Raw genomic sequence first — 16477 nt, 5'->3', positions numbered from 1 at the left:
TAAAATCTGGGAGAAATTCACCGAAGGGTAAGTGAGAGCTAGTGCTCGATAAAGAAAAGCATGTCGATTTTCACATTAAAAAAAAATCCCTCCCATAGAGATAACACGTCATAACGAAAATACAGAAAGAAGTACATATGACCTTTGACCTCACTTTGCACACCCAAGATGGCGTCTGAGCAAAAAGTGGTTATTTTGTGAAATGATCCTTGTTACATGGTCTTTATGTGTGCAAAATATGGGAAAGATAGGACATGTATTCACCAAGATACAGGATGAAACATTTATGACCTTTGACCCTAATTTACATACCCAAGATGGTGTCTGATCAAGTAGTTGTTATTTTATGAAATAATGTACGTGACATGAACTAAACATGTGCAAAATATGGGATTGATAGCCATTGTTGTTGTTCATCTATTGCACAGAAAGTAGTAGAAAGAAAGAAAAATAAAGAAAAAAATATGTTATTTTATAGAAATTTGAAGGAGAAGCATAAAAAAATCAGAAAAAGATAAAGTTAGGAAGGGAGATTGAGAATAACTAAAGAAAAAGAAGAAAAAAAGTGTTTAAAAAAATGAAAAAAAAAATTGGCAGGGGTGAGCCTCGAACCAGGGACCTTAGGATTACGAGTCGGATGCGCTATGCAATGACCTATTTCATGCTCCATAGGCCCTGTGTATTAAGCAAAATGACGCTGCATCGAAGCCACGTGCCATTTTCAACCAAGTTTTTCGACGTGATGCCGACGTCGTATGAAAAAATGAAGGGCACACTTACGATAGCCCAAAGTCTCAGCTACAACATACTAAAATCTGGGAAAAATTCACCGAAGCAAAAGTGAGCTAGTGCTCGAAAAAGAGAGTCATGTCAATTTTCACTGCCAGAAAAACTGCTCTCCCATAGAGATAACACGTAAACTGGTCAAATTCTACAAGGATACATTCAATCCATTTTTACGAGGCGATGACGTCATCCAATCAAAATGTTGTTTTTACATTAATGAAAGAACATTTCATAAGCTACAACATACTGAAATATGGGAGAAAATTGGCAGAGGATAAGTGAGATACGCTCGAGTAAACTTGTAATTTGATGACGTCATTTTGAAAATTTACTTTTTTTACTTTATTAAGAAATTTGATATCTTTTAATCATTTTGTCAGCATTGCCTACCCATGAAATGACATGTACAACTCATCAGCTTTCAATATATGTAAAGAAAATGGGGGGTCACCGTCCATCCTGACGAGTAAAATCGGATTTAAAATTGGCAGTTTTTTGGCATAGTTGCACTGTATATCGCCATTGACGCGCGCGCGGAATTTCAACTTTGACGGTCCCGTATGACGTCATATTGAGTCGGATTGACTTGAAACGTGGTATAAATATTCCTTGACATTTCAGACATGCGATCAAAGTGAAAAAACTGGAAATTTCAATTGCATATGAGCTGTGCGTGCGTATATGCGCGCGCGCGTACGCGTCCGTCCGATTTTTTCAATTTTTCAAAAAATGCTCCAAATGGTCTGAAACGTGTGCAAAAAAATTTTGAGCTCGATTGGAGCATACAAATATTTCAACGCGCGCGTACGCGCACGTTTTAAGAGAAAATATGAATTTTGAGAACATGAGTAGAATGCGCATAACTTTAAATATATGTGACGTAAATTTCATTGAAAAATTCAATTTCATTAATGAGATATGATTGAGAATGTGTTTTCATATAATGACGTCATAGTGACGTCACGGTCGACTGATCACAATGATACATTAGATTTGCCGTCTTTGGGACATGATGCATACATGATATAATTTTGAAATTGACAGGCAGCGGACTTTCTGAGCTAACCTCTGCACAACTTTTGAGGAGAAATAAAGAAGAAGAAGAAGAAGAAGAAGAACAAAGAATCCGTACAGATACAGAAGGTGATCCGAGAGGATACTCGGATCACCTAAAAAGAAGAACAAAGAATCAGTACAGATACAGAAGGTGATCCGAGAGGATACTCGGATCACCTAATAAAGAATCAGTACAGATACAGAAGGTGATCCGAGAGGATACTCGGATCACCTAATGATACCTAAACATGAGCACGAAACGTCATTCACAGCTTGATTTTACCTAACTTGAAAAAATATATAATATCATATACGACATAAATTATCAAAAAACGGCATCTGATAGGGCCACATCGTCTCCTTGTCAAACATTAAACCATTTGATTGACTTTATTCCATCCCCCATAAACGCACACACACACTACCAATGGATATCACTTCACTTTGTATGCAAAGTTTGATAAGATGCTCTTTTGATTTAAACGGCTGTCAGTATGTGTAGTATAGCATGAAAGTAAAAACTAAAACAGCACAGCAATATAATTCGTTCATGCATATTTCAGACGTATGAAGCGCCACAGTAAAATGGTCTCATTATTGAAAATCGCGGAAATTTGTATCCCCATTTAGCAGGAAAACAGTAATTGATACACACTAAAATGAAATGAAGCGATGGAAGAAAATAGAACACGGTGTTAATTCAATAAAGGCCTACTCCTATGTGGATGTTCCTCCCCCTTAAAGTCCATGAGGAGGTCATGTGAATTCGTGTCGGACTCAAGGTAATGTTGTAGGTTTATATCGCCTGTTTTATCACATTGCTTTTCGTCTTGATCTATATAGCAAGTGGATATTCTAACTGTGCCAATATGAAACAAAATGCAAATGTGTTTCATGTTGATAGAGAGGTATGGCCACGAAATGACATGTCTACATACAGCCATCGCCGACTGCACATACCATCTACTGATGAAATTCAGATGACACTACGTGATGTTATGTACTGGAAAAAGTACGTGTACCTATGGAGCTATATACTATTGTGTTGTTGCTCCATGGTGTTCCCATGGTACCGATAGCTTGCTGTAGATTAGTAGGCAAATATAAATAAGTAAATATATACATGTATATGTAGAAGAAGTATTGGAACAAGTTCACTCGGTTGACAGCAGGTTCATCCGTATTTTATTGCTACTCGGAGTTTTTTTAAGTGCGCACTGGTCACTATGGTCCAGGCGCGAATAGTTTGTTTTGTTTTGTTTTTGTTTTGGTATCACGCGCTAAAAATGCGTTAATTCAATCCAAATGCATTTCTGGGATGTATTTAATCATTGCCTGATGATTGCCCCTAAATGAAGGTGGCATGAAACTCCGAGTAGCAATAAAATACGGATGAACCTGCTGTCAACCGAGTGAACTTGTTCCAATATACTTCTGTCTAAAGCTCTTCCTTTGAGGATATCGAGCACTCTTCATAGAAGGATAGAATCACCAAGTGTACATGTATATGTATATATATATATATATATATATATATATATACAATATGCAGGTCTGATGGTGTGGAAGCTATCTAGTACAAAAATTTAAGGGAAGTAACATCTTGGCAACCTGGGGAAATGAATCACGGGTGCACGTCACGAGACCGACACCCACGAGTCATACAGCCCACAAGTCATACAGCTCACAAGTCAAACAGCCCACGAGTCATACAGCTCACAAGTCATACAGCCCACCAGTTATACAGCCCACGAGTCCGACACTGAGTAAATAAAGCCCACGAGTTCGACATCAACTAAAATATGCGCACGAGTTATACAGCCCATGAGTTCGACACTATGCATAAAAGGCTCGCGAGACCGACACTAATCAAAATAGACTCACGAGACCGACACTAGGCAAAGAAGGCCCACGAGACCGACAGGATGAACAGCGCCACCTATAGACCAACTAATTGTATAGGGTGTCTAGACAATGGCAAAAGGATGATACGAAAGATGGAAAAGGAGAGTTGCTAGGGTATTACCCCGTCAATTGCCCTCCTTCATCCCCTGAACTGTTCAAGATCTTTGTGTTTGCGTGTGTTAGTGTTTGGGAAAAAATAAACAAAATTCAGTAAAAATACATGAGATGTTTCAACATTAATTTCGAAAATGCCAAAACACTCTCATTTCCCTTTCCGCAAAACACATACCGGTGTACACCTTCTTAGAAAAAAAAAAATGATGTGGACATTCAGATCAACCAACTAAAAAAAAGTAGCAAGCTGTGAAATGAAGTTTACCAAAAAAAAAAAAAAAAATATTTCAGTGCACACCTGCTTTCCATGATAGAGAGGGGGAGTAGTCATCTGCGAAGGTGTTGATTTAGTTTAAATTCACAGAAATAATAATTAGTAATCGTCTATTAAGGTAGCGTTAAGTTTTCGGGGAAAGAAGATGCACCCATGAAAACAGCTATTCTATTTCTTGAGAAATGTACCGTTTTGAGGAGAATAATTCTACAAACACAAGCCACAAATCGAGGCGAATCGCTGCGATATAAAACGATTTCATCCATTCAATATAGCCGACATTAGGGCCTATATAGTTACAGAGAAATTTACAAATTGAACTCTAACACACAGGCTAGAAATTGGGAAAGCCTATCAAGAATAGCACGATGGCATTTAAAATTAAACCATTATCGTTCTTGTCCTCTATTATGTTTTTCATACTTTTTTTTTGGGGGGGGGGAGGAGGACTTTATTTTATTATAAAAAAAAAGAAAAAATGGTAACAATGTCGCTCCCCGCAGCGTGACAGAACTGCCCCCTAAAAGCCACACGTGCTGTAGAAATACATACTTGATGTCGTTGATATGTAGATGGTGCTCTTCAATTAGTTACAATCTCTCGCTCGATAGCGTGACGAAATGGCACCCGCCAGTATGTAATTTTCCCCTTCATGGAATACCCTGTACAGGTGCATATTTGTAATTGACATGTAGATGGCGCTGCTCATCTTGTCGGTCTCGTGAGCCTTCTTTGCCTACTGTCGGTCTCGTGGGCCTTCTTTGCCTAGTGTCGGTCTCATGAGCCTCTTTTGTCTACTGTCGGTCTAGTGAGCCTTTATTGTGTAGTGTCGGTCTCATAGGCTTTCTTTGCTTAGTGTCGGTCTCGTGTACCTTTTGTGCGTAGTGTCGAACTTATGGGCTGTATGACTCGTGAGCCGTATGACTCATTGGCTGTATGACTCATTAACCTATTTTTTATGTCGGTCTCGTGGACCGTATGACTCGTGGGTGTCGGTCTGGTGGGATGACCCTTGAATCACATGTACTTCGTTGTTTGTGCTGCACGATTCATGACAACCAGAAAATTGTCTTCGTTGTCATCATCTTTATCATTGTGTAGGAAGGAGAGTTAAAGTGTAACAGTAGCAGTAGCATTTAGTAATCAGCAGTAAAATTATAGGGGTAGACTTAAACGCCAGAATTTGATATTATATTACTTGAGTAGTATAGAAGTAGCAGCATCCTGCATATACAATGTTACTGAGTATACTACTGGTAAATATCATGCATCTTAGCTCACAATTTACTGTGTTTATATTATATTTTGATATGTGAAGAATATGTATACTTTTTTCTTTTGTATTTGGGCAAATGTTTGTAACTTTTCATGTTTAAATCAAATTGAATAAATTAAATGAAATGAAATAATTCTTATCGTTATTGTAATCATCATGATCAGCAACAGTGGCCGTGTATCAGTAACACTGAAAATAGACAATGGTAGTAATAATGGTGGTATAGTAGTCGTCCATATTAGAAGAAGTAGCAATTGTGGTGATAGAAATTGTCTGAATATATAGTGCATAGAAGACGATAACATAGAAGCAAACTCAGTTCTCTAACATGAACTTCTGGAATAACAAGAAATGCAAAATTGTAATTTGTTTCACAGTGTAATCATAGCACACCGACAACTAATATTGCAACAAACAAAGAGTAATTATAAAGTGAATATCACGACTGTTAATATCCCAGAGCAGTAGAACGATCGTGAGAATATACACGCTAACGTCTCTTTTCCTCACTTTCTTCTGATTATCATTTGGCAAGCAGGCTTTAATCTCCTTCATTTACTTCATATTTTTCTCTTCATATTATAGAGCGGAATTGCTATAATCAAACTCAGCTGAAGGATTCAATTTAAAAGCATCATAGCATAATATGGAGAGTTAAGAAAGGAAGAATAGTAACCAGGCAGGCATCACAGTAATAACAAACAAAAATAAAACATAAATCGATTACCGGCATAGATACTGGAAAAAGATGTAAATTGAGAGGTATCGCGTGTTCAACGTGGGTTTGGTATACTCATCTGAACATTTACTCCTTTATAAGTCAACAGAGAGAAAGAGACATTAAAATAGCCTGACATATCAATCTCGACGCTGAAAAACATGCTAGTTATCTGTCATCGAGTTTCCCCATGCCAGGACTTTTTCGGTGGCTGATTGGGCATGAGGAGGAAGCTACTTAGGTTTATATGCACTCTGTCTATAGTTTGGATTATTGATGAATGAAATTCGGAGAGTCGACACGAAAAATCACATTACTATGAGTAACTCAAAGCAAATCTGACTGTCGAGAAAATCACAATTTGAAAGAAGACTAGGATGGCAGACAAAAAAAAAAAAATTGTTAAGAAATTTTCTCGGAGCCCCGTATCGGGAACCGTTTCGGAAGAAATCAGATCAGTACAGGAAGTCATTAAAACATACTAAAATGGAAAAAGAAACTGCACAATGGGTTCGCAATAAATTGAGAGATATCTAAGTTTTTCGCTCAATTTAGAAAAATAAGCATAAAATCATTCTCTGTTTGTGAGTTATCTGTGGGACACCTGTGAATACTACAGGGTACATCATTGTCACATTCACTGACTCTTTAAGTCATATCAGTGATACAAACGGAAGAAATGCATAAAAGATTAATCGAACATTTTAAAACTACATTACTAAAAAGCTGGCAAGCACAAAACATTTAAAAGTCGGTAATTACTACCGATTTTCTTCCAGTGATACGAAGAGTTTGAAGATAATTTGATTTGTGGATGTGTAAATACATTTCGATACGTTGAAAATTAACCATAGTACTAGTACTCTTAACTCCATAACTTGGAACCGATTGCAAAAACAAACACAGAAATGGCACGAATTACAGGAGCGCACTGGTGGATCTGCAATATAGGGTAAATGTTACGCATATTGATGACAAATTCAACTTCGAGACGCTTCAGTAAAATTGTTGGGCATATTATGACCAGCAAGATAGTGGCAACGACGTTTTAGGAACGCATAAAACCCTTCTGTTCAAAAGCCAAAACCATGCAACTTATCGGTATAAAATCATACTCGGAACATCTTATATCCAAACCAATGGTCTGTTGAGCGAAAAAAAAACTATGTAATGTTATAGGCAACGATGTCTTTCCACGTATATCGAACTTTTGGGAGATTTTTTCTTCATTAATGACATTCACAAAGTTAAAATGCAACATATGAATTATATCAACTTGGACGAGGGAGCATGTCACGTGTGCACAAGGCACATTTGAAAATAATGAAACAAAAACAACAAATATTTCTATTTATGAACCAGAAATAAAGAATAGCTAAAGAATCACACTGGCTAAAATTAATGGGAGACGTGTTAAATATTTTCCAAAATTTCCTTGAAAGATAACCGTCAAAAGGGATATGCGGCACTCCACGGTGCTCAACATAACACTGATTACTCCATTAGTTACAAGATTACAAGGAGAATTTTAACAATTTGTAAGCACGAAAGCCATCGCCCGAAGCAGGTTGTTAAGACCAGCTTCCTTCGAAGCTGTCTTTCTGATTTCATGGACATTCCTTATTTGATTCAAGGACAGTCGGGTAATTTGTGTGTCATCTTGATTTCACGAGATTTCAAAGCGTTTAATAGAAAAGTGGGATAAACTGACTTTCATTGGCATGCGGAGCAGTGTCTTCGCACACGCCGTCAACATCAATGGAAAGATGATACATTTTGATATACTGGGAACGTCTTCAGATTTTCTGTTATTACAAGAATGTTCATATCACTCCATCAAAACATATCCCTGCATATCCCGGCATGTCTTCTTAGGGTGGGTAATGCATAAATGAGTCTTTTTTATCACCATCTGGGATCATACAATGACAAAACTTGCTGGGTGCGAAAAACTGACAGCACGTAGAGGTGAAATCGTCCAAAGAACTAAGGATGAGGTAATCATACTTGTTACCGCGAAAGGACATCTCTTTGAGTGATAAACTAACATCGGGTAATATATCCATTCAGTTATCATACATACCTCCCAACCGTGCGAAGAAACATTATATCAAACTTTGTGTGCATTTAGTAACACGTGGAAGTCATTTTCACAAGTATAAGAAGATAAGGAATAAATAACATGTTTAGTAATTATCACTTCTTTGCTACGGAACATCTTTCAAATGGATGCATTGCTGCTCACATTGTGTTCTACCAATTAAGGTAAAAAGTAGTCAAAATATACAAAGCACAATGTTATTACACAATATGATTGCAAACACAAGTATACTGAACAGCGACCTGCGTTATTCTGGTTCTGACTTCATAAAATATGTTTCCCCTGCTCTCGAAATATATCTCGCATAAGTAATTCACTACCAACTATCCGTCAAGACATATCAGTGTGGATAGGAATCCCAGTAAACCAAATCGCTCCCTGCGTCATCGCTGACGTCAAATCACACCATTGCTCTCGTCTCTGTTTCTCCGTTCCTCGTCTCTCTCATCGGAGGTGGCAAGGATACAGCGCCGTATCTCCGGCACGTGCATAACGCATAGGATGGGGTTCACGCACACCTGCAGAAAAGTCAGCCACGTTGCCATGGAGACGAAAGCGATTGGTAGTTGAAGATTGGCGCGGAACACCTTGAGGAATGAATAAATAATGTAGGGCGACCAGAGGATCCCGTGCGCAACGGAGATGGAGAATGTGAGTCGTGTCACTTTTTCCTCGTGGTGGAAGTCCGCGCTGGGCACGGTGGGTTCCCCTCGTACAGATGGCGGGGCCAGACCTACCAGGGGAGGAGGCGTAGGACCCTGTCTGAAGCCCTGAAACCAATTTGCTGCGGCTTGGCCCGTTGATCCGGGGCCATAGAAAGTCCAAGTACTGGAAACTGCTGGGATAAACTCTAGAGGGCGCATTCGGCGATGAGCGCGCATGAAGAAGAAAACCCTCAGATAGAAGACGTGAATAAGTGCGGTGACGAGGACAAAGAAAAGTAGGAACAATAAAGTATCATTTGCTAGATTTATAGCGCGGTGTCTAAATGTACACTGATTTTCTTCAGGGATGTAGCCATAGGCCTCAAGATTGAATACTGGTGGGAATGCTGTGGAGACGGCGAGCGCCCATGCCGAAAGGACACAGAGAAGGCTTCCGAGTCCTTTTAGCTTTTGTCGGTGAAATCTGTGCCATCTTAACACGACATATCGCTCAATACTAATCAAACAAAGTGTGTACAGTGATCCATACGGAAGATACACATTAAAAAATGCTAAAATCTCACATAAAAATGTACCGTACACCCAGTCTGACGCGACTACGGACGTGATAACGAATGGAAAACAGACAAGCGAACGGACAAGGTCGGCCAATGCGATGTTAAAAAGGAAAAAGAAGCACGGTCTCCGTAAAGTTTTATACCTGAACACGGCATAGGTGACGAGTCCGTTTCCAGACACACTGAAGATAATAATAAGCACCATTGATGCAATCCACAAATCCTTCACGCCCTTCTCAACGGCAGTTTGTTCATCTGTGTCCTCCATTCTTTCATCGACACCGCTCTCTGCTTCCAGCTCCACATCACTTTCGTCGTCTTTGCCCGAGAACGTCCCGTTCAACGACCTAGTGGTATCCGACTCCTGGCCCAGACATAGTACACAAGCCCGTGAAAAGAAGCAGAGCAGTAAAACGGCAGCCGACTGCCGAGTGTAATCCATCCCGCCGCTTCCTAACTCCGTGAGAGCGTGAAAGTTCCTCGCTTTCTGAAGGTCAACAGCTGACACGCTGGTTGATCTCCAGTGGTCAACGGTTCTTCGTGACACTTTGTATCCTGGAAATTGCTCAAAACCTGCTCCACAACAACCATCGACGATGTTCGATCTTCATAGCGTATGAATATATATATCCATCATGGTAGACATCGTCACTAAATCAACAGCTGCGACATCGAAGACCTATGTTCGTCTTTACATCCTATTTCAGAATGATGAACGTGGCTAATGTCGTATCTGGCCAGTACATTAGCATTCATATCATATTCTCTCTGAAAACCCGGTACTTTGTACTCATCCTGCGAAGCGAAACATGGACTAGGTCGTGGGGAACAAAGTATCACTCTGTTCGTTTAGTTGTGTGTTACGATCGTCAGTCCTATGCAAACTCGGTGTGCTACAAGCGGGCATCAGTGCAGAGAGGTTGACTCTGGCAAGTGTTGCAAGTTCACAAGGAAACTTCATCCGTTTCAGTGAGCGGTACCAGAGCAGTGTACAAAATGTGAAGCTAGCCGGTCATTGTTCACGGATATTTCATTTGCCTTCTACAACTCGCAGTTGTCTCATATCCACAGCTACAGATGAATGGAAGTATTTAGCTTTGATGGTGCTAGAGAGAGCGCCTGCAGAGGTAGAAACAAAAGGAAAACAAAAAATGAGACATTTATCAAAGGTATGTAACATAAAGTTAATTCTAATGCGATGAAAAAAGGGGGGTTGGTATCAAATATCATTCAGGAACGTAACGCTTTTAACACGACATTTTCACGGTTCACGGTAGATTCAGCGAGCTCCTTCATACACAATGCTCCTTTGCGAACGCAATATGGGTACACGGGCACGTTCATAAGATGGATGCACTGTTGGAGAAAGGAAAGATCAAAAGAGGCTGTGACAGGAGGCGGGTATCTATAATTATGACAGGACATCGGAAGATGTAAACAACGAAATAGACACAGTCGGCTCTCGCACAGAACCAATGGCCTTTGATAATCATCAATAAACTGTTCTAGTAGTCCAAGGACTTCAAAGATTTTGTGTGATAATCGCACGTTACTTAGCGAATTAAAACAAAATAAAACATGCACATCTTCTTGCGTGATACGAGTTGCATAATACTGCAGTATTTAATGCACTGAGCATGTAATATGTATTTAGTGGAATCGACTCGAATTATGTGCCATTCCATGGCGCTTCAGATGATAAAGGGAATTGGAGAATATGCTAAGCATTTTTATCAGTCTGGATTGAGATAAATAAGGGGAAAATGAGGGACAGGAACTACATAGAAGATACAAAGATGGGAAGGAGGAGAGGGATAACGCAGTAAAGACAAAAATATGACGCAGCGACACAAGCTAGGGTGAAACAAAATTATGTTAACGAGCCTTTTCACATAGCCATGGACATGCGTCATCAGGTTTACGTATGAAGAATTCATCTTCCACCCCTACGGATATCGCTGTAGAGACTAGTTTCCATTTTCCTCTCTGTGCCATAAGAGATCCTGCGCACTATACACTCGTCTTTCCTTTCGATTTCCTCGTCCTGGCATCTCGAATTTATTGTTTATAGACGGTGTGGCTAATCATGATCATAAAATACTCGGGATCGGCACAAACCACAGGTTTGTACCGATTGATAAAGGATATAATCTTTGATGACAAGATAGATCAAAGTATATTTTTGTCACCATCGATTCTATCCAAATAAATCAAAACGTGCTGTCAATAGCAACATAACAGAAGAGGATATATTGGAAGATGGAAAGAGGAAGATGGAACCCAGAGTATAGTCGAAAAGAAGACAGCCGGACACTTCGGGGAGACGGCTAAATATTATAGCATTACTTTCATCGACGACTGGCGACCCTACATTATACAGAATTTTCTAGAGCGAATATCTGATAAACGAAAATTGATTACTAGCAACAAATATATCCGACAGATGAAACAGACAATAAGTATTATGATCAGTATTTTGAGTTTGGGTTAAGCGAAATTCTCAGAAGGCTGCATTGTTTCCAAGCATGATACACACAGTTATACACTGCCGTTTGTTTTGTTTTGTGATGACATGCAAGCAATGTGTATATCCAAGAGTGATAGTGGTTATACATTTCGACAGAAGGCCGAGGGGAAGAAAAACAGGCATTACACAAACCAGATATGTAGAATCAAACTGAACTATAAAAGGGAATCACAGGTAAGGTACACTCGTTCAATTGTAAGTTTAACATTGACAAAGCATTGGTCTAGTCTCATACTTTAAAGCGATGGTACATTTTCAGTTGAGATGACGCTTCAGGTTTCCAATGTTAATTGATGATTTTTATTTTTAGCTAATGAGAATCCTCTTATGAAATAATTATGGAAGAGCATAAAATTCTAGGAGGAATTGAAAGTCTATTTGATGAAAATTGATTTGAAATGGCTGAGATATCCAAAACAAAGCGATCCAAATAAAAGGTGGCTCTTAGGATGCGTTGTTTTATATTGTTTTTGGATATCTTGACCATTTCAAGACCGATTTTTCATCAAATAAACTTTGAATTCCTCTTACAATTGTATGCTCTTTAACATTTCATGAAATAGTTCCTAAGTACCTTGCAAAAAGTTAAAAGCTGAATCCTCACCTCTACCAATACTATACTATCCCTTTAATGTATGTGCTAGTTTTTAAAAAAAAAAAGTCAAACCCAAATGGTCACCTTTGGAAATCAGGTCAATAGTCCATTAAAAGGTCACAACAATAAATGTGTCACTTCGCAATATGAACGATGAAGAGATATGTTAATGTTACCGATTATGATCACAGTGAGGTTAATCACTATCACGCTGTCCTTGACAGCCTCGCGATGATTAGAATAACCCATCTTGCGGATATTGGTCAATAATGAACAAATTCTGTGAGGCGTCTGCTCAGCAAGAATTTAAGTGTCCAGTCACCATAAGAGAAGGAAAAAATTAATCGCTTTAAAGCGTAAGATGTCTTCATTATGAATTCAACTGTAAATTGTCAGATGGCAAGTGCTTAATTCATTTTGCGCCACATCAAGGACTCCTAAGTTCCTAATCAAGGCTCTTGATGATTAAGAACAGCGCTCATTCCAAGACGAACGGACACATCCCGCGAATTGAAAGTGGCACTTTCACATTTCCGCTTCCGCCCAATAGGCAAATTGGCTACGAAGCCTCATCTGCCAGCTTGGGAGGGACTTTTCTCCGATACATTACTAGTGGCGTACGTCTCCGACTGATATGACTCGAACCAAATATTCCCTATAGTAAACCAAATTTAATTCTATGAATATCTACATGCAGCATAGAAACATCTCTGGAGCATCATCAACAAACAAGCCACTTTGTGAGCTCCCGGATTTCAACAAAGGCTCATAGGATGATGGCCTCGGGTATAAAAAAAACATGTATCAAGCAGGGAGGTGTGAGATCAAGTATCTATACTCTCACCATTCACGGGTGTAGGAGTGAGTTAATGGGAACATTCTTTGATATTCTTTTTATTTCTCATGTTTCCATTCACCCTTACAGGAACGAGAATGCCTTTCGTTTACTTTCGCTCATTGCCACATCCTACTATATACATCATAAAACTGAACATCGGTTAAAGGAAACCAAAATTCAAAGAGCAATGTGGATTGAGTGAAAGCAGCAACACTTGAAAAACACATCAGTGAAAGTTTGAGGAAAATCGGACAATCGATGCAAAAGTTATGAATTTTTAAAGTTTTAGTGTTGGAATCACTGGATTAGGAGACTATGAGAGTTCATGACGTCATGTGTGGACAACAATAATAAAGAAAATATAAGGAGAATTCCACAAAATTCATTTATCATGACAATTACACATTCCATCAACTTGATACTGACATATTATGTTAAGGGTAGTAATAATTCCCCCTGCTTTCTGAAAGCAGTTAGTCAAGTGCTCTTTCATAACGCTAGGAAAGTGAAAGCTGGTTGAATTTTCTTTATATTTTCTTTGTATTGTTGTCCATACATGACGTCATGAACTCTAGGAGTCTCCTCATCCAGTGGTTAATTCCAACACCAAAAACTTTATTAATTCATAACTTTTGCATCCATTGCCCGATTTTCCTCAAACTTTCACTGATGTGTTCTAGTAATGTTGCTGCTTTCACTCAATCCGCATTGCTCTTTGGATTTTGGTTTCCTTTAGCCTTACATCAGAGCAAACTGGTCCAGGAGCTTCGTGGTCAGAGTCAGTCAGGGGATCTGTCATTCTATATCTTAATCGCTATTACTCAACTGCTTTCTAACATGCATTTATTTTGTTTATGTGTATTCTCATGTTCATTCTCATCTTCTTTAGCTGATTATTGTGTTGGTTCTCAAGACATAGTCATCCGTGTGTTATGGCCGAGACAAAAGGCTTTGAATATCCTTACCAAAAGGTGCTGTGACATATTGAGGCAAGTTAGCAAAACAATCTGATAGTACCACCTTACATAGAGCGCTGAACACCTTTTACGAACAATAATGAACGCTAATTATCTGGGATTGTAAGCAGTTGCATGTGAGGGTTCTACCGGCGCGATATGGCAATCATATATCTTACTTTTTTGATTTGCTCGTATCTTCAATTTTCATTACGTCTTTTATTCTAACATCGTCCAAGACGCAATCTACTCCTACATGATACATGTATTGACTACCTAGAATGCACAACGCACAAGGAGAATACAATATACAGTAACAACTGGTGCGTGGTACCAGACGCACTGATCGGCAAATACCAAGCGCTCGTAATTGAGAACGACATGTCGCACGGACACATAAAGCTCGGGTAGTGCACAAGAGAGAACCATCACGTTATGATGCACGCGCCAGCGGTAATATGAGGCGAGATGGACCGCGGGCAATACGGTACAGCATTATGTAATTAATATTGCGCATAAAGATGAGTGGGGCCCCTCCTTGTGACATTTAAATTTTATTGCCCGTGCACGTCACCACAGAGAGATACCGCGGAAATCACAGGTTTATAGTGTGGGCAGGTGACTGCCAGACAGACCATCTCATGCATAACGAAGATGATGTCTTCAGCAGTCCTAGCTTTCATCCTTCTGTCTAGTTACTTGGCTCCACCAATGTATACCTATACAATGTTCCTGTGTCATGTTCTTTGATCAAACCACACGTTCAGGTTTTTCCCAAATAGATCTTTACATCAATCTTAACATTAACTGACATTTCTGCAATGAATCTATGTTATTAAAAGTAGAATATTGTATTCATCGCTTCAGCTAAAAGATTATTAGACATTATGAGCTTTTGCTGCAATTCTATTTTCGGCTTCATGCAATTTTATCAACTCATTATCGTTTCTTGTCGATACTTGATTCTCTCCAGGTATCCCGTACATTATACTGATGACATGTTCACAAAGATGATTAGCTCTACAGTGTAATGCAATTTGGTTTTCCATTGCATAATTTATCGTCTTGCTATGCGAGATCTGAGGTGTTCGAACTGACTGCCTCCAGCATGCATAGCCAAAAACGCGCGCGCGCACACACACACACAACACACACACACACACACACACACACACGAGTTGTTTGCACGCAGTTCGGTGAGAAATAACCACCCAATATCTATCTCAATGGTTTATAAACTGACATCCTTATATTTGGCAGATCCCTTTGAATTTGCCTTTGCAAAGAGTCTGTCACTTTTCCCCCTATAAGAAAGCGACAAATTTTCTTTCTAGTCTTCCACACTAGTATAGGAGATTGATATAGCCGGTATTTTAACGGTCATATCCACCACATCGGACGAATTTTCCCTTGTCAACTGGTGGACACAGGAGTACAGTGACCCAACAACAAAATTTGAGGTTGGGGTGGGGGCTGAGCATTGTGATTCCCCGCCGTTGGCTATCTGCAGGCAGCGGATGCAGACAGGCAGAGAAACTGGCTGACCTCCGTCAGATAACGTGTGACGACGAACATGAAACACTAGGCTTTAGCTAATGAGTCTAGGACATCGACACCCATCTATCTCCTTCCTCCACAATAGTGATTCTTTAAAAAAAAAAAACATGTAGTTACGTGCCTATGTGCTTGTCTGTAGGCTTTCTTGCTTTTCTTCTGTTTATATATCAATATCACTACGTTCAGTTATGATGTCACATTAATGCTAAATAAAGATGCCGATTCGGTCTCTGTTTTCGCTCAACACAAACTCTGACTTGGTGATATAGATCACAAAGGTACGAACATCATGGCTTATTCTTGCAATGCTCACATCTAATGATGTCTGATTGCGGTACTGGATTAAAATCATCTACATTAACATTTTTCTGAGTGGTTGATTACGAAAGTAAAGCTTATTTTGACACAAACAAGCTAAACTCAAAACAGGATGTCACATAGACGTATATACAACATGATAACATTCACTCATCGGCCCACTTTATATTCATGGATGATTTCTGCTTCTTAATTACTGTCAGTGGTAAAGCACTTCGCAGATTTTCACCCATT

The 16477-nt window shown here is 39.3% G+C and overlaps 1 protein-coding gene across 1 annotated transcript; it reads right to left on the bottom strand.

Annotated features, from left to right (window-relative positions):
* Positions 1 to 8518: 8518 nt before the first annotated feature.
* On the bottom strand, positions 8519 to 10558 carry LOC139730608 (probable G protein-coupled receptor 85). Its single transcript, XM_071641463.1, has one exon. The coding sequence runs from the start codon at positions 9892 to 9894 to the stop codon at positions 8626 to 8628; it is 1269 nt and encodes a 422-aa protein (XP_071497564.1). The 5' UTR covers positions 9895 to 10558; the 3' UTR covers positions 8519 to 8625.
* Between the last annotated feature and the right edge of the window lie 5919 nt (positions 10559 to 16477).

The sequence above is a fragment of the Diadema antillarum genome, unplaced genomic scaffold, assembly GCF_040938485.1.
Source record: "Diadema antillarum isolate AM-2024a unplaced genomic scaffold, OU_Dant_1.0 seq00000322_RagTag, whole genome shotgun sequence".
Classification (NCBI taxonomy): Eukaryota; Metazoa; Echinodermata; class Echinoidea; order Diadematoida; family Diadematidae; genus Diadema; species Diadema antillarum.
The sequence above is the reverse complement of the archived record's forward strand: the minus strand, read 5'-3'. Positions and strand labels throughout refer to the sequence as shown.

Bases quoted from the DNA above. Each gene is read 5' to 3' on its own strand.
- LOC139730608 (XM_071641463.1), bottom strand. From the start codon at position 9,894: ATGGATTACACTCGGCAGTCGGCTGCCGTTTTACTGCTCTGCTTCTTT.